The 21,841-nt window shown below is 40.9% G+C and overlaps 1 protein-coding gene and 1 pseudogene across 1 annotated transcript in view; both read right to left on the reverse strand.

Moving 5' to 3' along the window:
• Positions 1 to 284: 284 nt before the first annotated feature.
• LOC124616332 (regulator of G-protein signaling 17) overlaps positions 285 to 21,841 on the reverse strand; it is a 510,137-nt gene continuing 488,580 nt past the window's right edge. The window contains exons 6-7 of the mRNA XM_047144638.1: positions 21,151 to 21,317; positions 285 to 3,238 (exon numbers count right to left, since the gene is read on the reverse strand). Coding sequence (XP_047000594.1) covers positions 2,948 to 3,238; positions 21,151 to 21,317 — 458 coding nt within the window. The 3' untranslated portion in view covers positions 285 to 2,947. The remainder of the gene's footprint in view (positions 3,239 to 21,150; positions 21,318 to 21,841) is intronic.
• On the reverse strand, positions 13,662 to 13,778 carry LOC124617455 (annotated as a pseudogene).

Raw genomic sequence — 21,841 nt, forward strand, 5'->3', positions numbered from 1 at the left:
ATTAAAGTATATGTGTGATTATGATAATAACAGTGCACAAAGAGTTGAAAGTGTTTCACAGGTTTGAATGTGTTTTTGACCTGTGAAAAAGTGATCTATTACATCACCTTGAATTTTGTACATGATGACATTAACTGGAAAAAAGAAAATATTTTGTATAATATTCGCTTTTACTACTACAGTTTTATAAATGAACACACATCAAACTAATCTGAATGGGATTGTCAAAAAAATACTTGTTCCATAACTATATACTTTATTTTATAATTAAATATCAACATCGATTGAGTGCGCAGTATTTTCCCATGATGAAATACATGTGATGTTCAACTGTTGTTCACTTATGCCAAGTAGATATGAGAAAGCACAGAGTAAGGATCTATATGTCTGGAGTATAATGCAAAGTCGAACTCTTCTTGTAATCAGTCCAGCTTTGTTAGATTCTTCAAAACATATTGCTTGTATGTTAATAAAGGCATCTGTCACTATTTTAGGTCGAGATTCATAATCTTTAACGAATATTGCAACTTGTCACATTTTGTGGGGTTTAACGCTGTACTTTTTGAACCAGTACCATGAAGAATTATTAATTTGCTTCATGAGAAAACAATAAATTTATGGGCTTTATTCAGATGGTCTATCAATAATAATAATGTAACATGAACATGACTTTTTTGACGGAATAAATGATTAAAAACAGCCGCAGCACCGTACACACTTACTTGTAGAGAAAAACACTTCTGATAAAGAATCTTGCTGAACACGCAACAAACACAAAACTTTACACTTTCATACTGAGGAATTATTAGTAATACTCTGTCTTTCTTACAGTTTGTGCCTTACACACTGTTCACATTACTCATCTTCTACAATACCAATAATTATTTATTTGTAATCTGTTTCTTTAGAGAATGTACACAGGTGATGCATAAAGCGATTGCATGTAACGATTGTCTTTTATCGATACGCATCTAAAATTTTGTTATCTCACTTATATTCTCTGAATTGTTTCACTGAGTCCTTAAACCACCAAACAAACCACTGAGAAGATGAATATGACGAATGTCTGCAGCTTCCAAGAGATTTTATGTTATTTAAATTGTCTGTCGCACGGAACGTCGGTGTATTTGCACAATTATTTTCGCTTTTTATTTTCATTAAACAGCACACTTAATAATTATGTATATATATTTTTATGATCACTTTGAGGATAATTATTATTTTGTGTACACAAACATGATGTACATCAATTACATTTGAGCTCCTATCGACCTATAAATATGGAGTTTAATAAAAATGTGCATCATTCATATAATAATTGGTCTTTACGAGGAGACTTGGTCATTACATTAGTACAGTAAATATCAGTATTAAGTACACATATGGAGCGATGATTTTATTATAAAATATTTCAAGGCTAGCTGAGTTAACAAGTGAACTTGAAGAGGTGCAAGGTCGGGTAGGAATATACTATTAGGTGTTTTCTAATTACACAATTATTCACTACGTACATCCGCAATCAGCAAAATTTCACACAGCTACAACGTTTCATAATTGTCTGTTTAAAAAAGCATTAATCGTCTGGTCGCTAAGATCGAAATCCTTTCACGACAAAAATACATTGTTAATGTGCAATTAATTTTTTTCTTCAAATTGTGTTTTTTGTGAGGCAGTTGTATCAGACCTGCAAGAGCTTCTGTACTAAACGACATAATATTTTTTGTTTCAAACATATATATATACTACAAAGTCTGTAACTTCTTGAAATATATATTTATATATGTACATAATAAGTTTAACAGCCTGATCCCTTACTTGCTTATTCATCTTGATATATTTAATTAAATAAAAGAGAAAAATATATCAGTTGTCAATTGACATACAACCAAATACATAGGAACGTTTTATCTGTAATGACTAGTATTATTTCTTTGACTTTAACGACTAGAGTAAAGAAATAATCATCTCTTAAAAGACAGTCAACACAATATTCGAAATAAACATACTGTAAGGACTAGAATCACGATAACGTAAAATTTGTAGGGCCTTTTACGGGGTTTGCATTTCAGCTCTCGTGAAAAGTTTTTGTAACGCTCGGCGCAGTGGCAGTCCATTCGCTTTCATCAAAAATAGCATATTGGTACAATCCACGCCACCTAGCAGCGAATCCTATTCCTCGCTCGGCCAACCAGAATCGTTTTGGCACCAACGTAGCGTAATATTTCGTTGCACCATTCGGTTTCATGCCAAAAACAAAAGAAAAAAGAAATACATTCCAGGAACGGGATAGGGTATTGCAAAGCTGCCGTCGATAACACCCACTTGCCCATACTTTTTGTGCGTTTCCTCGCGTCTGGATGAAAATGTACAGCAGTTCGTAACAGCCACACAGCTTTGCTCCGAGGGGTCATCTGTGAGTGAACAGTGGTGGGGGGTGGCGGGGAGGGGGCAGCGGAACTGGAGTAAGGTGGCAGGACCAGTGGTCACCTCTGAGCTATCGGTAGGGAAGCTTACGACTCTCAGGAACGGGAGAATGGAGGTGAGTAGGGAAGTTGCCAAGCTGAACTCATTCCCCGGTGAGTGCGCACGTAGACCGCAGCGCTGATCCAGAAGTATCCCGATGACGTGCCCAGGAACCAGTGGGCTCTCGTGCAATGCTACGTAATCCCCGATGGACGCTACTGCTGTCCGCGCTGACCTCGACCTTTGCCGTCGCGATGAGCTGACACGAATTGCAAATCGGTGTCCGACCCGCGGGCACCAAGGGGGAGATGGGCCAGAGTGATGCACCGGTCCCTCCGCGTTAGGCCATTATGGTAATGTCTTCGTGAGGCCGATGACGATGCAGTGCCGGTGGCAGGTGTCGTGGTGAAGGGTGGGGGCTTGCGGGGGCGTTGGGCGGTGCATGGGACCCAGCAGGAGGGCGTCGTGCGTAGACCGTGCTGCGTTACGCGCTGCTGTCTTTGCGACCAGAGGACGACGTCGGCGCGTCCTTGTCCTTCTCCTTGTCCTTCTCCTTCTCCTTGTCCTTGCCGGTGGGCGTCGCGGCGCCGCTGGCGTCGTTGCCGTTGCTGGTGAGCTGCGCCAGCTTCTTGAACTGCGTCGAGTTGACGAAGCGCGGGTACGAGTCTCGGTGCATCAGCGTGTAGATCTGCAGCTGCGCCTCGTCGAACGTGTGCGGCGTCGGGTCCACCATGTTGCGGTTGACGATCTCGCGCACCCGCGAATCTAGGCTCACCTGTGCGGACAAGCAGGGAACGTGAGAAACATCATTTCATTATGATAAAATTTTCTCAGGATTCCAGCCGCGTCCAGTGGTTTAAAATCGACGAGCTTTCGGCCGAGTTCTCCTCGGCCATTGTCAAGTGGTGGCTGTCGAATGATTTTTTTTTTCTTTATTGTATTTCAATTCCCCATCGGGGCGGGCTGGCAGCAGCATATACTGTCGAATGATTGCTGCTGCCGTCTTTATATAGCCGCGCTGGTTATACAGCCTGTAACTAAGCACAGCTTGGAACCCGGCCATCGGAAAGTTGAAGCGGGCGCGGCAAGTGCGCAATCAAAACATTACCATATATGGCGCTGGAGCGAGCATCATTGACGTCACTGAAGACAGAGCTGCTATATAAGGACGGCAGCAGCAATCACTCGACAGTCACCACTTGACAATGGCTGACGAGAACTCAGCCGAAAGCTCGTGGATTTTAAATCACTGGACGCGGCTGGAAGCCCGAAAAAATTTTATCAGTATATATCGCAGCGAAGTTATGCATTCGTATATCATATCACTATATTTTTATTTTATTGTTGTTTATTCCTTATCACCATAGCAACATTGTCACACAATAACGAAAGATGTCGTTCATTTAGAGAACTGTAATAATGAATAAACCTAAATTCTTAGAAGACCAAATACACTGACGAAAATGTAAAGTGTTACACCATCAAACACGAATGCCATAGAGGAGTTGGATAAAAATACGGAATGACCGCGAGAATTGCTTGAACTTAATACACTTGCTAGCCAAGTGATGTTGTATTTGACCACGAACGGCACCCGTACAAAGCCCTGGTCAGAACTCGTGCAGAGCTGAATGTCGCACTCTGGAACCCTGTCAGCACTGAAAGAAGCCGAAGGGAGCTCCATAAGCGGGAAAATGCAGGGCGAGCTGGAATTTCAGAACCCCTTATCAGTGATGCAAATGCCCGTATTAGGAAAATATGGTGCCGAGGGGGTGAAACCTAGACTATTGAGCAACGAAAGGAAGTCCTGTTGCTCACTGTTTCCGACTTCTGGCCGAGTTTAGGTCTCCATACTGAAACGAGACAAGGATCTTGTTATTTGGGCAGCCATACCGTGGTATTCCACGGACCTCGTGCTTCCTGTGCAAGGTCGCATTACTGCTAAGGATTATGAGACCGTTTAGGCTGATTATGTGCATCCCAAGGCACAATGTTTGTTCCCCAGTGGTGATGCTGTATACCAAGAGGACACGGCTCGTGTTCACACAGATCGCATCGTCCAGGTCTGGTTTTGCGAGCACGATGATGAATTGCCCCATCTCGTCTGTCCGCCACAGTCACAGGATTTCAACGGCCACCACAATTTGCAGATCTCAACATTATTGAGTCCTCGTGGTCTAATTGGAGGGAAGGGTACGCGATTGGTATCCTCCTCTATAATCGTTACCTATCTTGTCAATATTTTGCAGGAAGAATGGTATTAGATTCCCATACAGGACATATATTTATCCATTCCGAAACAACGGGGAAGCTATTTTGAGTGCCAACGGATTTTAAGGTTTTAAACATGGCAAGTTTTAAACATTTTTGCGACCGAGGGCTGTTATTGCAACGGATTTTTTACACTGCAGTCGGTATGTTAACGTGCTGTATTTTTGGTGCTTCCCTATTTTTGTCGAGATGCTGTGGAGATGTTCATCCTATAAATGATAACTTTCTTTTCGCTCAGAATTGGTTTCCATCAACATCAGGGTGAGATGTGACCCACAAAGCACGAATAAAATTTTTTGATCCTCGTGACATGGAGTTAAAATGGCCCCCGAATGCCATCTTAAGGACTTTCTTCCCATTCCTGAAAGCCTTGCTCTGACAGTTCGTGAGGATTGCTGGATAGATAATGGTATGAGAGTATACGTCTTCTCATAATATCCCTCTATGAATGACGAATCAGACGACCATGTAGCCCAGTAAAGGAGTTGGAAAGATATGAGTCTCGAGAATCGCCGCTTATGGGACATTTAACCAGTTCAGCTGCGTCGATCTGACCGCCACAAACAGATGTGGATTTCAGGTACCGTTATCCATCTATTTGCCAGATCCAGTAGAACTGCCATACCATCTTTTGGTGGTGTAGTCCTACTGGAATGGCTTGTGCTTGTTATTCTGTCTAAACTTTTGCCCAGCTTCCATTTCACCACCAATCGTATCCTTGTACTACAACCAACTATCAGTGAAATCTGTCGATATGATGCTCTCATGTCCCTCACACCATCCATCCACTTTTTTTAGTCAGGAAAATCGCTATCAGATGTATGTGCATGTACTATGAGGATGCTGTGTCCCGATATGTGTCAGAAAAGTTTCAGTAACGTTAAACATGTCCAATACAGAATGAGATATTCACTCTACATCGGAGTGTACGCTGATGTGAAACTTCCTGGCAGATTAAAACTGTGTGCCGGACCGAGAATCGAACTCGGGACCTTTGCCTTTCGCGGGCAAGTGCTCTACCAACTGAGCTACCCAAGCAAGACTCACGCCCCGTCCTCACAGCTTTACTTCTGCCAGTACCTCGCCTCCTACCTTGCCTTCCGAAAGGCAAAGGTCCCGCGTTCGAGTCTTGGTCCGGCATACAGTTTTAATCTGCCAGGAAGTTTCACATCAGCGCACACTCCACTGCTGAGTGAAAATCTCATTCTGGAAACATCCCCCAGGCTGTGGCTAAGCCATGTCTCCGCAATATCCTTTCTTTCAGGAGTGCTAGTTCTGCAAGGTTCGCAGGAGAGGTTCTGTGAAGTTTGGAAGGTAGGAGGCGAGGTACTGGTGGAAGTAAAGCTGTGAGGACGGGGCGTGAGTCGTGCTTGAGTAGCTCAGTTGGTAGAGCACTTGCCCGCGAAATGCAAAGGTCCCGAGTTCGAGTCTCGGTCCGGCACACAGTTTTAATCTGCCAGGAAGTTTCATGTCCAATACACTTAATGTACTCAAACCATTCTTCATATGTAGGAATTGTATTTTTTTCTGTAGTAAAAAATACTGGAGTATGAACAGAGGTGTTCGGTGAAGGTGTTAATAGTGTAACACTTCAATTTCCGCCGGCGTAGGTAATGTATTTTGTGCAAGAGGTGCCACACAGCTCATGAACGGTAGAAAAAGTAATATTCAAGCATCAAGAGCTGCTGCTGAAATAAGCCTTTCTTGACTACCAAACCTCGATCAACCAATCAAAGCTCTCATAAAATCATCTATATCAACCTGTTTTACAACGTTCGTAATGTGACGTCAAAAAAAATTAAGAAACCTCCTTACGAAACTGAAACTACCGTCAATAGTAAATGTGTTAAAACATTTTACTATTGACGGTAGTTCCAATGACACGTGATGGCTTTTCATTATACTTTTGACGGCATGACAAGAACGTTAACAGACTGTGTGACGTAAATATTTTTATGTTACCTGGTGGTGACTGGCTGTTTGAAACTAGGTAGTTAATAAACGCTTGTTTCATTTGAAGGTTTTCTTAGTTTTGAAGCATGAATTCTTAACAGAGAGGTTAAATAGAACAACTTAATTAATTAAATATATTGAAGAAATTATACAGAAAAATGGATTAGTGAGAATTGCTACGGATGTAAAAATAGTAAAATGGAAACATCATATCATTTTAGTAAAAAGATGTTCAACAAGGTAAGCATATCTAGACACACAAAATTAAAACACTACGTCACAGTAGTAAGACCGAGACACTTGGAAAGACTAATTATTAGCAAAAATAAATGATATAAACTGCAGATTGTTAGGGATCGGAAAGTGGAAAAGTTAATTTCAATCTTCTTTGAACGTCTCTACCAAGTGACTGAGAACAGGCTAACGAAACCAATGTTACTGTATTTCTACAACAGTAGCATGGATTACAAATGTAAGAAAAGAACTAGGTATAAACAATATCAAAGAGACCGTTATAACAGAAAGAAACACTTCAAGAACAACATGCTAAATTTAGAAGAGTTTCAAGGCAAAAATCTATAAAATAAGACATCAGGAACAACGCGGAAGATATGAAAAGATGATCCGGGGAGATGATTGAGGAACAATGGGAAAACAGGAAGCAACAGAGAAAAAAGGAGAAACTCAAGCAGTTATGTGATTCCAGTGGCTCAATACGGAAAAAATAAAAACTATTAGAAAAATAGAGCATATAGAAGACGATGCAGAGGGCATACATTTTCACTTGGAATACCCGCAACAAAAGATATTTATCTTAATTCTTAAACTAAAACCATAGAGCATTCCGGGACACAGAACACAAACTTTTTCCTGAAAACATACACTCCTCATCTTGTCACATGACTCTGGTATGGCTTAAAACTTCGAAGAGCAAAATTAAAGGGCATTTCGCTGTTTGAGACAAGTGCCACAGCTAAGATATTATTTGCTTGTAATGAAATAGAAGAAACAGCCATTACTATCTTTAAATTTTTTTGTTGTACATTTTCGCTTTGGTGAGTCTCGGACATACTCAAACATACTGCTTCAGCATTGTGAAATGGCTCCATGGTACGCCAGAACTATTAAAAATATCTCAAAGACATTGAATTTGGAATTATAATCTGAAAAAAATCTGCATATCACATGCTTATATGCATCTTTTTCACAGATTGTATATTCTTTTTCCTTGCTTAATGATATTAAATATTTTAATGAATTTGTTTGCTATGTTTTACGTGCAAGTGTCTACTACATTGAAGAATAAAAGGTACAAAAAAGTTAATGAGTTAATAAATTCATAATAAAGATGAAAAGAGAGAAATTCATTTCATTCACCTGTACAGACACTATCATATGAAAATAAAAACTTGCCACACTAAAGTTATGCCTTGCAAAGTATATTTTAATCATTCATTGTTACCTGTTAAGTGGAAAGTAAATGTAGAAGCATAAAAGGGGAGTGAACAGTATGGCACTTATAAAGGAGTTCGATGACAGTTTACATACTAACATTTTATTTACCTTAACCGAACAGTGGAGACAATAATCTGAAGAAGGAAAACACTGGATTTTCCAAATGAATATTATATAGTACTTGTCTACTTCTCTTCCCATTCAGTGTGTTATTTACTTACTGATTCTCTCTCTCTCTCTCTCTCTCTCTCTCACACACACACACACACACACGTACCCACGCATGCACTCAGACACACACACTTAAATGGGGGGCTTGTCCTTCAACCACAAAATTTTCCTCATCGAAGCATTTCTCTGTGTAGTATTTCGAGACCACTGTAAAATATTTCTAGGGATGGAAGCATTTAGTTTCTATTTTCTGTTAGAGTGCATTTAATCTGTGTCCATCCTTAGGTAAACTAAAATAAAATCGAGTATAGCGGTTCTTCCTGTTCTACGTATCAGTACCAGTAGAATAGCTTCCCACTATAAATAGTGATGATTAGAAAATCTGAATAAAGCGGACGAAAAGACTCAGGCTGACATTTATAAACCGTGTTTGCAGGTTAACACTGCTCGAAATGTGTATACATTCAGTGGAAGACTGGATTCTGTTACATTTACGTGTTTCTTATCTTGTAAATACGTAGTGATAACAAGGCTTCATTTCACCTTGTCTTGCTAGCAAGATAAAATTCAGATTTTAAAAGTATTTCCCTATGAAAATTATATGTTTCTCCAGTCTAGAATCTCTCTTTGAATTCGCAAAAATGATGCAAATACCCATAATACTAATGTTTTGGTCTTTGCTTAAACTATGAACAAACACTGCTCATAAGTCGCATAACAATCCCAGCATAATGATGTGACCATAATCACTCCAGAGATATTTCTCCTCTATAATTAAAATACTATACAGCAATAATAAACGGAAGTGCTTATATACCAGTGAATGTTAATTGCTGGATTATAAGTTAGATAAGATGTAATGTAAATAAGACCTGTATGGAAAATATTAGTTTTGCTAACAACAAGAGAACTCTGAAAAAGAAGAGGCAATGATGAAGAATACACAGCATACAAGGCAATAGGGCAGAAACAGCACGGAAGAGGCTGTTGGTTGTCTTTGGATATATTTAAAGCATGGCTCCCACAAGTTAACCAAATAAATTTTAAAGTATCTTTGAGACAGGAAGACACGAAAAGTGCGAGCAAAGATATACAGAAAGGATTGGACAGAGCAGATGAATCGCTAGGGAGAGTGAGTTGTGAGAAGAAAGTATTAAAAATGAAAGTAATTTAGTATATGGATCAGAACAATGGGGCTGAGAGAAAACGAAGACATATACAGAAAAGTTGAAGTACTGGAGAAGAAGTAGGGAACAATGATGTATGTCAATTGTCCGTGGTTCCTTGTAGATAAAAGGTAACTGAATAATATGAGTGCTTAGTGAGTTAATGTTTGATTATTTGTGATGAGTGGGGAACGAAGAATATGACAAACTGCGTCATTCGCCTAGAATGATCTGCGAGAAGCTTCGAAGATATTAGTCAGGTCGACTGGAGTAGGTAACTGCCAGGATCCTCGTTTATGTACAAACTATTCGTTTTAGTTACAATCGCAACTTGATTGATCTTACGTATTCCTACAGACAGTAGAAGAATACTGTTGCACTTCAGGTTTGTTGCTGTGAATTCTTCAAGATTATTTATGTATCCTGTGTTTACCGAAAGAATCCAGCCATTCCTTTCAAAGAAGTGAAATTTCGTCACTAACGAACTGATAGATGGCCTGCGACGTCACTGTAAGTGTCCCCACCTGTTAACTAACGCTCGATGTGACATTTGGCAAACGGTCCGAATCGTACGCGTTATTCGACATAAAAGTCTTCTGGATATGGTACCGCGTCATAATGTATAAAACTACGGCCGCTGGAGAAAAACCAGCGTTTTGGCCACAGTTGCAACGGCCTTCTTCTGGGTCATTAGACCGCCGCAACCGTGTCCGAAACGTTGGTTTTTCTTCAGCAGCAGTAGTTTTATATATTATGACGCAATACCATACGCAGAAATCTTTTGTGTCGGCTGACTCTGGCGGCGAAAGCTTACGCAGTTATATGTAGGCGTCAAGCTCATTAGCGTATCTTGTGACGGAACTGAGTTGTCCCTACCTAATATGCCATAAGAAAATCAAAAAATTAAAGCATGGAAAATAAACCACCATAGGTATGACGGGGAACACAGCCATAGTAAAAGTAGCAGCGTTCAACGTCTGTCGAAGGTAGTGAATATGCAGTGAAGATTTTCCTCGCTCATCCTCAGTACCAAAAGTCTGTTTCCTTCTACTTCAGGCGTCAGGTCACCATTGTAAGAGAGTAGATTCCCATCCCTAAAAGAACTAGTGCAGGAATCTGATTATATAGTGTTTTCTACCGATTGAGTCACTGTTAATTAACTGTAATCTAGTAACAGACTCCTTACAACCTATTAATTTCTTTACTGCTCACTTTCTGGCTTATTTGGTAAGAATTGTGTTTGTGTCATCGTTGAAGGATTTGGGTCTGGAGGTATGTGGTAAAGTCAATGGTAAGGCAGTATCATAGTTAAGCAAAACACTGGCGTAAGCATCGCTCCTGAGAAATGCTACGATAAACAGTACCGAATCGCATGCCAGTTTTGGCAACAGTGTAAACTTTTGCTCCTTACCCCAAAAATAATAATGAGACTGTTGAAATTATTTTAGAAATCTAACTCAGTAACTGGGATACAATACATGATCATCTCGAGGATACAAATGTGATTTTAGTCAAAATATAATAAATTAACTTGGTCCACCTGATTCTGGAACTGACGCTCCTATACACATGATAGAATTTAATTTTTTTGGTGAAATATATGCAAATCAGCTGTCTTCAACTTTCACACACATTTCTTTCTGAAATCCTAACCTAGTTACGATACCAGTAAGTTTGCGTCCTGATTTGGCTTGGTTTTTATGTGCTTTGTGTTATTGTTTTGATAAATAATCTGATTCAGAGAAAGTTACCTGCAGTATGAATTAGTTTAGGGAAGCATGCAAGTGAAAGAGTGAGCGAATATAATCCCTGTAGACGTCCTGTTAAATGCGCCTCTCACGTTTCAGGAGACAATGGGTGGAAACTTATTTAACAAGCAGGTAATTCGTAACTTCTCCCAAAAACATCGGTTCATGTGTAATCAACGTTACTTAAGACTGAATATTAAAATGTTGAGCTCTATTATTTGTGTGCTGTCCTCTGTAAAATCGTTAATTCACGGTATTTTTACATATTATACAAATATTAAGGCCTAAACTCGAACGGCATCAACAGTTTTTGTAAAAAATAATAATCACAAGTTTTGGGAGCAAAGACTCTGTAAAAAAACAGTCATGGATAATTTCAGTTATAGTGATCGGTAGAAAATACTGGAGCAACTCATCGTCTAGGAAAATGTCATGTATTACACAAAAGGAAGTAATTAGTATTACTCTACGTAAGGATATTGTATTAACTGATGTAAATTCAAAAACAAGTAAATTATGCAGATGAATGTAGCCACATAAAATTTAGAACTAAATGCGCAAGATGATGCTTCTGCGTATTTTTAAGGGTGTATTATTTTTGAAAAACAAGTAATAGTGGTTCATTCGATTAAACTAGCGTTGATCTACTTAGTGAAAGCTCAGCTATCAATAAACAGATGAATATACATTAAATTATTATCCAAGAATAAGAAAATTTCGAAGGAAGAATCAATTCAAGGATACTTATGCATGACGCATAAACTACAACAAACGTTTTAAAATGTAGTGTGTAAATTAGTGTCTAGATGATCTAAAATGTTTGGATTAATTAGTAATATATCTGATACGATTAATGTAGCTTATTCTCTGTTCACAGCACCTTTACGGCTTGTTTTTCTCATAGGCACGAACGCAGTCACTGAGCCATATAATACTTCCTTCCTTCAAAGACACGTGGATGGCTTCGCTGAGAAGTTGCCAGAGTAACCGATATGGTTGTCACTTCGTTTGTCTAAACATTCTCACCATGTATGTATGTGTGTGTGTGTGTGTGTGTGTGTGTGTTTGCACGTCTGCCCGCTGCATCACATGAATCACAATTACGACCAGCCACTCTATAATTAGACATTATCCTATTGTGGAGAACGAATTCTATGAGCATTTGTCGCTTTTGAATTTTATGACATTCTGTCCCACACGACCTCAGTATTATTTGTACATCATACTTCACTGCGGTTTTTGCTGCGTTTTTATTATATCGTTTTCTTGCCTCTCTATCTGCACAAATTTTTCAATTGATTTTAACCTATCTTCCTGATGAGTTAGAGACTAGAAATATTAAACGCAGATCAGACCAAACGACAATGCAAAATAAATTCAATTTTTTCTCTCATACAAAGGGGTGAGGGTGAAATGGGTTAGTAACGCCTGACATCACGGCTGCCCTGCAGGACTAATGTGTCATGCAGGTAGAATTGGGATAAGGTACGTAAGCGGATAAGCACATCAAGCCAAGACCCCAGACAGGAGGCGGGGGTGGGGTGAGGGGCGGGAAAAGGAGATGGATATTGCTTTCTTGTCTGTCTGTCTGCTCAGTACCAATTTTGCAATTGATTTTAAACTAACCACGATGAGCTGTAGACTTGAAATTTTAAATGTAGCTCAGAACTGGATGTTTTGCAATTGATTTTAAACTAACCACAATGAGCTGTAGACTTGAAATTTTAAATGTAGCTCAGAACTGGATGTCAGAGCAATGGCAACTAACTTTCTTTCCTGTTCTTTGGTGGAGGGTACTTTGTGTACCACTGCCATTTTCTCCTTTTCTTATTCCAGTGGTTCTACGGAAAAACAATTGGTGGTAAACATACATATGAGCTCGACTCTCTCTAATTTTTACCTCCACTTCTTTCTATGAGATATATGTACAGTGATATTGTTGCAGTACTTTGCATACCACTGCCATTTTCTCCCCTTTTCTTATTCCAGTGGTTCACAGGAAGAACAATTGTTGCTGAGCCTCCACACGAGCTCGAACTCTCTAATTTTTACCTCCACATTCTTCCCATGAGGTATGTGTACAGTGGCTTGACATAGTGTTTCAGTCAGATGAAGAGAAGTTTACCACACATCTCAGTTGTAATCTCATCAAAATCTTTGAAATCAACTGAAAAATTTACACTGATATGACTAAAAAGCAGAATATAATTAAAACTAAACTAAAACTCCGTCTGAAGAGACCTTGGAAGACCCAACGGTACTGACCAGTCGCCGTGTCATCCTCAGCCCACAGGCGTCACTGGATGCGGATCTGGAGGAGCATGTGGTCAGCACACTGCTCTCCCGGCCATATGTCAGTTTATGAGACCGGAACCGCTACTTCTCAGTCAAGTAGCTGCTCAGTTTGCCTCACAGGGGCTGAGTGCACCCCGCTTGCCAACAGCGCCCGACAGACCGGATGGTCACCATCCAAGTGCTAGCACAGCCCGACAGCGCTTAACTTCGGTGATCTGACGGGAACCGGTGTTACCACTGTGGCATGGCCGTTGACAGAATATAATTATTTAAATAAATTTTTTTAATGTACCATGTTATAAATAAAACCAAAAAATGTAAAATAATTGATCCCAGCCCCATGCAGATTCTTAGTCCCATACAGACAGCTCCGAAAATTTGTGATAGTGAATTTTTAATAGCCATGAAAATTCTTGTAACATTTAAAACGAAAAACGTTTGGAGCATGCAATACGTAATTGTTGCATGAAGAGTTGCTTACTTGCTTACTAACTGATGCATGAATAGTTCACCTCTGTAGTGTTATCTATTGCATGTGCCCCATGCTTTTTGTCTCAAATCTATTAAAAATTCACAAATTTGCAGGACTCTCTGTATGGGGTTAGAAATTTATACGGGGCTGAGATATGAATATTAAAAATTCATTTTTTTTCAAACAATTATTATTCGGGTCTAGCGATCTAATTGTAAAGCCAGATGCCGCTGTGTACATGATTTGGAGGTGGTTGTTCACGATTTGGTCACTCAGCCTCAGGACAACATCAGACATTCAATCAACCCCATGCCGGACCGTGTTGCGGCACGTTTTGCGGCAAAAGGTGGTCCAACTCGTTTTTAATGTTCCACTGTGTTTGTCTACTTGTACTCACTCTATTTGCGTACTTGTCTTGGTCTTGGGATCACTTTAATCTCTATCTACAAGATGAAAAGTATTTAAACTCTAGGAGGTTGTAGGGGACATCAAAACAAATAGTTTTCCCTAATGTCATTTTTTCCTATGAGGATTATTTAAACCGGTGGTGGTCGCTCTTCAGTTGTTAGAGGCCGTATTACGATCTTCAGTTGTAGGCGACTGCTGTCCACCAGTGTAGTAGTGCATTGTCTCAGTTTACTAATGGAGCGATACACCTGGAGTGAGTACACTGATATGGTTGGTGCGTACTACGTAGCGCACCACAACGGACGAGCTGCACAGCAGTTTTGTCAACAACAATAAACTAATCGCCGTAACCCGCATCATACGACCTTTGCTGCTGTGTACCAACGTCTGCGTGAGACCGGGTCATTTAGCAGATTACCTGGACAGGGACGCCGTCGCACTGTAAGAGCGCTGCAATTTGAGGAAGTTGTCTTGCAGCATGTGGAACAGGATCCTTCAATCAGGACACGTGCCAGTTGCACGTAACATGGGGACGAATCAGACGAATGTAAGAACAGTCCTTTGAGAGCAATTGTTACGTCCATTTCACTTACAGCGTGTCCACAACCTGGAACCAGTTGATTATCCACCCAGAGACAATTTTTGCAGTGGTACCTGGAACAGTGTGAAATGCATCCTACATTTCCATCCTCTGTGTTGTTTGCCGATGAAGCAACATTCAGGTGTGATGGAGTCTTCAACATGCACAATTCGCATGTTTGGAGTGAGGATAACCCACATGTCACAGATGCTAGAGCTCATCAAGTGCGATTCTTCGTTAATGTGTGGGTCGGTGTTGTTGGGGACTGTTTAATTGGGCCGTATCTGCTACCTAGGCCATTAAATGGCAGGCACTAATACAATTTCCTCGCCAGAGCATTTCCAGAATTGCTGGAAGACGTCCCGCTCCCTACAAGACAATACATGTGGTTCCAACATGACGGGGCGCCGGCACATTTCAGTTGTGTGCGTCGATTCCTGGACCGACGGTTCCCAGAAACGTGGATTGGCAGAGATGGTCCTGTACCGTGGCCCGCTCGATCCCCATATATGTCCCCTCTGGGCTTTTTTGTGCGGGGAGAGGTGCGCAACCCTGTTTACGCAAATGCTGTCGCATCAGAAGAGGATCTGGTTGCCAAGATAGTAGCAGCAGCAGTAACAATTCAGGATACTCCTGGGGTTTTTGCCCGTGTCAGACAGAACATGATCCGACGGTGTAACCTTTGTTTACGTGTTAATGGAGGCATTTTTGAAAATCTATTGTAATTGAAATTGGGTTGTGTTAATGTGTTGTCTCTTGCTCATAAAAAAATGGAAAAGTGGCTGTTGGTTTAATTAATATGCCGCCAGATAAATCTTCCTCTACCGGTTTAAATACTCCTCATAGGAAAAAATGACATTGGGGAAAAATATTTGTTTTGATGTCTCCTATAACCTCCCAGAGTTTGTCGGTTTAAAAACTTTTCACCCTGTATATAATTAAATCTAATAAATTTCATTTTTGCTCCCCTCTTGGTGCGCTATTTTCAATGTTCCAAAGTGTATGTAAGATGCGATCAAAAAGTTTTCGTTAGAAGGCCATACAATCCATTTTCGTTAAGTCAGTCAGGCAAAATCGCCGTGAGCACTGGGGCAATCATTCCGTCGACGCACTAGATTGAAGATACCCTGCTGTAAAATAGCGTGTCCTGCAGCGTGAAGAAGTCTGTAACTGCCTGCTGCACATCCTTGTTCAGCAGTAATCGTCTCTACTACACGGCCTTTTTTTTAAGGGACCGAAGCCTTGAAAATGGCATGGTGGGAGATCAGGACTACAGGCCGAATGCTCAAATGACTCCCACTTGAGTTGGCGCAACTTTGGGGTTGCGGCATTTGGGACTGGGGACCCGTTGTCACGCACCATTCCACAACGATCGTTTTCGACAGACGTGCTACTCCACACACATAATTCATTCTCTGATGGATGTGTACCGGCGTTTGTCCTACGGCAGCCAAGAAAAGAAAACAGCACGTTGGTCCTGCTTTGGACGAGTTTGATAATAACGTTGCCATGGTTCACGTTTCCGCATTTACTGCATGCCGTCGGAAAGACACGAATACCATACTAGTCTCTTGTCTTCATATCGGTGCTTATATACCAGCAATGGAGTGACGGTATGTTTCGTAAACACTGCAGCAACGCTCTAGGACTGAAACTTTTTGGTAAATACTGAAAGCTAGCAGTTAAACTAAAAATATTTTTTTAAAATATTGTGAGTCATAGGAAGAACGATGGTTTTTAGGGTGCTAGGTTTCTAAATACGCCGTCGCTGTATGAACAAAATATTGTTGACAGAAAATACGTTTAACTATTCTTTAGTCAAGATTTTTTTGATTTTTAACAGATGGCGTAAGGCGCTAAATCATGTGCAAAGTGTTATCCAACACTGAATTGTATTTTAAAATAAATTTATCGCTAACAAGAAAGTTCTTCCACTGGTATTCCTCTGGAACAAAAGTCATCTTCGTCCTGTAGATATAAAACGTTTCAAATGTACAATTGAAAGCTGCTGGCGGGGAAACAGTAATTGGTACCACCGAATATATGTAGCGGCACAATGCGACCGTGATAAACGTCCACCAGCCCTGCACCAGCCCGTGCTACGGCGCACGTCAGCCGGTAATATGCTGCCGTCTTCCGTATACACATAACTCACCCGTAATAAAAGGTATGGATTTTACGTAACGACCATGCGCGGGCTCTAGCAGTAAGACGTATGGGGAGAGATTGATATTAGAATATGATTCTTCCTATTACTGCCAGAGTGCAAGTTCCAGAGAATCACGATGTTTCCCTTGGTACGTTCGTATGTTTTATTCATGGAGAATGCTATTGATTAAGCATGCCTGAATTATGGTTAAAAGTCGTGAAGCGCATTAATTTATTTTTTCTTAACAAATGTAAACGTGTCTCCAACATAATGTTTTGCATTTGTTTGTTGTAATGTTTTGCTGTTTTGCATTTGCTTTGTGACAATTCATCATTGTGTGCGTGAATCTCTGGTTATTCAAACAGTTATCTGGAGATTGGAGATTAGAGATGAGCAACAATTCGGTTTTTCTCTCAGGGCAAGAAGTGACGAAAGCATTCACAAAACTGTGTGGATGTCTGAACGGCCTCATAAAGCATAGCGAATATTAAAAAAAATAATAATGCCACAAATTTTACCTTCTTAAAATGTTATTTATGAACGGGAACCAAACAAAGAGATTTGGGAATGGTACCATTGGTTTACGGCAAAGATATTAGATATAATCTCTGACTGGCTACAGAACAAAAGATGTGTTACTAGGCATCACTTCAAAACTTCCTCCGAAAATGTGCCCATACACAAGTCGGCGTGTGATGAAGGACCCATCCATACTAAAACTGGTACCAAATCACTATACAGGTTGGTCCACTGATCGTGATCGGGCCAAATATCTCACGAAATAAGCGTCAACGAAAAAACTACAAAGAACGACACCTGTCTAGCTTGAAGGGGGAAACCATATGGCGCTATGGTTGTCCCGATAGATGGCGCAACCATAGGTGAAACGGATATCAACTGCGTTTTTTAAAAATAGGAATCTCCATTTTTGTTACATATTCGTGTAGTACGTAAGAAAATATGAATGTTTTAGTTGTACCACTTTTTTCGCTTTGTGATAGATGGTACTGTAACAGTCACAAACATATGGGTCACAATTTTAGACGAACGGTTGGTAACAGGTAGGTTTTTTTAAATTAAAATACAGAACGTAGGTAAGTTTGAACATTTTATTTCGATTATTCCAATGTGATACATGTACCTTTGTGAACTTATCATTTCTGAGAATGCATGCTGTTACAGCGTGATTACCTGTAAATACCACATTAATGCAATAAATGCTCAAAATGATGTCCGTCAACCTCAATGCATTTGGAAATACGTGTAACGACATTCCCCTCAACAGCGAGTAGTTCGCCTTCCGTAATGTTCGCACATGCATTGACAATGCGCTGACGCATGTTGTCAGGAGTTGTCGGTGGATAACGATAGCAAATATTCTTCAACTTTCTCCACAGAAAGAAATCCGGGTACGTCAGATCCGGTGAACGTGCGGGCCATGGTATGGTGCTTCAACGACCAATCCACCTGTCATGAAACAAGCTATTCAACACCGCTTCAACCGCACGCGAGCTTTGTGCCGGACATCCATCATGTTGGAAGTACATCGCAATTCTGTCATGCAGTGAAACATCTTGTAGTAGCATCGGTAGAACATTACGTAGGAAATCAGCATACATTGAACCATTTAGATTGCCATCGATAAAATGGCGGCCAATTATCGTTCCTTCCATAATGCCGAACCATACATTAACCCTCCTAGGTCACTGATGTTCCACTTGTCGCAGCCATCGTGGATTTTCCGTTGCCCAATAGTGCATATTACGCCGCTTTGCGGTGCCCAGAGGCAGAACTGTACACGACGTTCAAAGTGGTTGCCATGCAATTCCTGATGCTTAGAAATATGGAACGGGTGCAATCGATGTTGATGTAGCATTCTCAACACCGACGTTTTTGAGAGTCCCGATTCTCGCGTAATTTGTCTGCTACTGATGTGCGGATTAGCCGCGACAGCAGCTAAAACACCTACTTGGGCATCATCATTTGCTGCAGGTCGTGGCTGACGTTTCATATGTGGCTAAAAACTTCCTGTTTCCTTAAATAACGTAACTATCCCATCGAACGATCCGGACACTTGGATGATGTCGTCCAGGATACCGAGCAGCATACATAGCACACGCCCGTTGGGCATTATGATCACAATAGCCATACATCAACACGATATCGACCTTTTCCGCAATTGGTAAACGGTCCATTTTAACACGGGTAATGCATCACGAAGCAAATACCGTCCGCACTGGCGGAATGTTACGTGATACCACGTACTTATAAGTTTGTGACTATTACAGCGCCATCTATCAGAAAGCGAAAAATTGGTCCAACATAAAACATCCATACTTCTTTACGTACTACAGGAATATGTAATAAAAAATGGGGGTTCCTATTTAAAAAAAATACGCAATTGATATCCGTTTGACTTATGGCAGCGCCATCTAGCGGGCCTACCGTAGCGTCATCTGGTTTCCCCCTACAAACAAGACAAGTTTCATTCTTCGTAGTTTTATCGTTTGACTCTTATTTGGTGAGATATTTGGCCCGGTCACTATCAATGGACCATGCTGCACACACTGTAAGACTACGAAGAAATTATACGAATCAGACGGAAATCGGTAGAAGCACATGTACAAATAAATGAGTGCTATTTAAGAAAAATTGGATGATTTATACAAGAGTAAGAGATTCACAAATTGAGAAATTCAATAACGCGTTGGTTCACCTCTGGCCCTTATGCAAGTAGTTATTCGGTGTTGCACTAACTGATAGTGTTGTTGGATGTGCTCGTGCCAAATTCTGTCCAATTGGCGCGACACAGCGTCTAAATTCCGAGCTGCTTGGAGGGCCCTGCCTATAATGCTCCAAACATTCTTAATTGAGGAGAGATCCGGCAACCTAGCTGTGCAAGGTAGGATTTGGCAAGCACGAAGACAAGCAGTAGTAACTATCGCCGTGTTCGGGCGGGCATTATCTTGCTGAAATGTAAGCCCTGGATGGCTTGCCATGAACGGCAACAAAACGTGATGAAGACTACCGCCATGTACGCTGTGACGTAAAGGGTGCTGTGCACGACAACGAAAGGGGTCCTGATATGAAAAGATATGCCCCCTCAGACCATCACTCCTGGCTGTCGAACTGTATGGCGGGCGAGAGTCAGGTCGGTATCCTACCGTCGTAAGGGATATCTCCAGACAGGTCTTTGCCTTGAAACTCATTGACTGGGGTAAAAGTGTGCTTGCCAAACCCCACTTTGGCCAGCAAGGTCACAGAATATCTGTCTAGTTGAAAACATTTGTTGCAGGTAGGTCCCTCGAACTAGGTCGGGATTTTGAGGATCTAACTTGCCAATTGAACAGAATTTGGCACAATATCCTTTAGGACATCCAAAACCTCTCTCCATGAATGTCAAGCCGAATGACTGTTTACATAAGGGCAAAGATGCACTAGCGCGTTACCGAATTCCTCAACTCGTGAATCCCTCGAATAAATCATCCAGTTTTTCTGAATTTGTAATAATTCGTTTGTTCGTAAATGTACATGATATTTACCGATTTCCGTCCAATTCGAGAAATTTCTTTGTGCTGTGCCCGTTTCTTGTCTTAGAGCGTACGCGATACATTATGAAACACGAAGTGAAAGTTCTTTTGGTAATGAAAGTAAGTGTTCGGGATATAAACTGTAGAGAGCGGCAAAGCCTTGGATACAGTAAGTGAGTTGGAATGACTGTAGTTGCAGTTGTTATGCAGAGATTAAGACACTTGTAAAAGATAGTGTTTAGCTGCATCAAACCTATAACACTGTCACATCTGAAAATACCACATTCTACTTTCTCACTTTAAAACCGAACACGGGGAATACGCAACGTGCGTCTTAACTATATAGATTTATTAGCTGTCTCAGAGCAAGCACACCCACTGGGAAAGCTGAAATCCCCTCAAAAACTAACACAACTGTATCCATTATTTGCTTTGGCCGAATAAAGATAGCCATGACAGAGGTCACGCTATACATCTAGTCGTAGTTACCTCTTTAGGCGAGAGGATAGAGATGTAGTCCTCGTAGATGAACCTGGCCTTCTCCTCAACCACATCGGGGTTCGACTCCTTTTTCAGATCTTCGCAAGCAAGCCAGAAAAGGATGTTTTCTTCGCTGTATTCACAGCGCAGAAAGTCGCGGAACACCTTTCTGCCGGCTGTAAATCGGATAAAAGTTTCTTAATTACTCCAATTGTAGTACCACACAAACATACATCATACATATATATATGCACTTTACATATATGCAGGGTTATTCACATTTCCGGGTCTTCAGAAGACGACAGAATAAATACCAGAAAACAGAAAAACTACACGCATCAGTAAGTAGAGTGTCTCTCCAAGTTCAGATTCATAATGCGCGCCATGGCGTAGTTGCGTAGCTTACCAGCAGAGGTGTGTCGGAACATTCTCACAAATCTCCCTACCGAGCAAGGTGGCGCTGTGGGTAGCACACTGGCTCGCATTCGGGAGGATGACGGTTCAAACCCGCTTCCGGCCATTGTTATCTAGGTTTTTCGCGATTTCACTAAACTGCTACAGGCAAATTCCGGGATGGTTTCATTGGAAGGTCACAGCCGATTTCCTTCCCTACCCTTCCCTTATCCGGTGGGACCAATGCCCTCGCTGTCTGGTCCCCTCCCCCAAATTAGCCAACCAGTCAACTACTCCGTATTGTCGC

The sequence above is a fragment of the Schistocerca americana genome, chromosome 5 (assembly GCF_021461395.2).
Source record: "Schistocerca americana isolate TAMUIC-IGC-003095 chromosome 5, iqSchAmer2.1, whole genome shotgun sequence".
Classification (NCBI taxonomy): domain Eukaryota; kingdom Metazoa; phylum Arthropoda; class Insecta; order Orthoptera; family Acrididae; genus Schistocerca; species Schistocerca americana.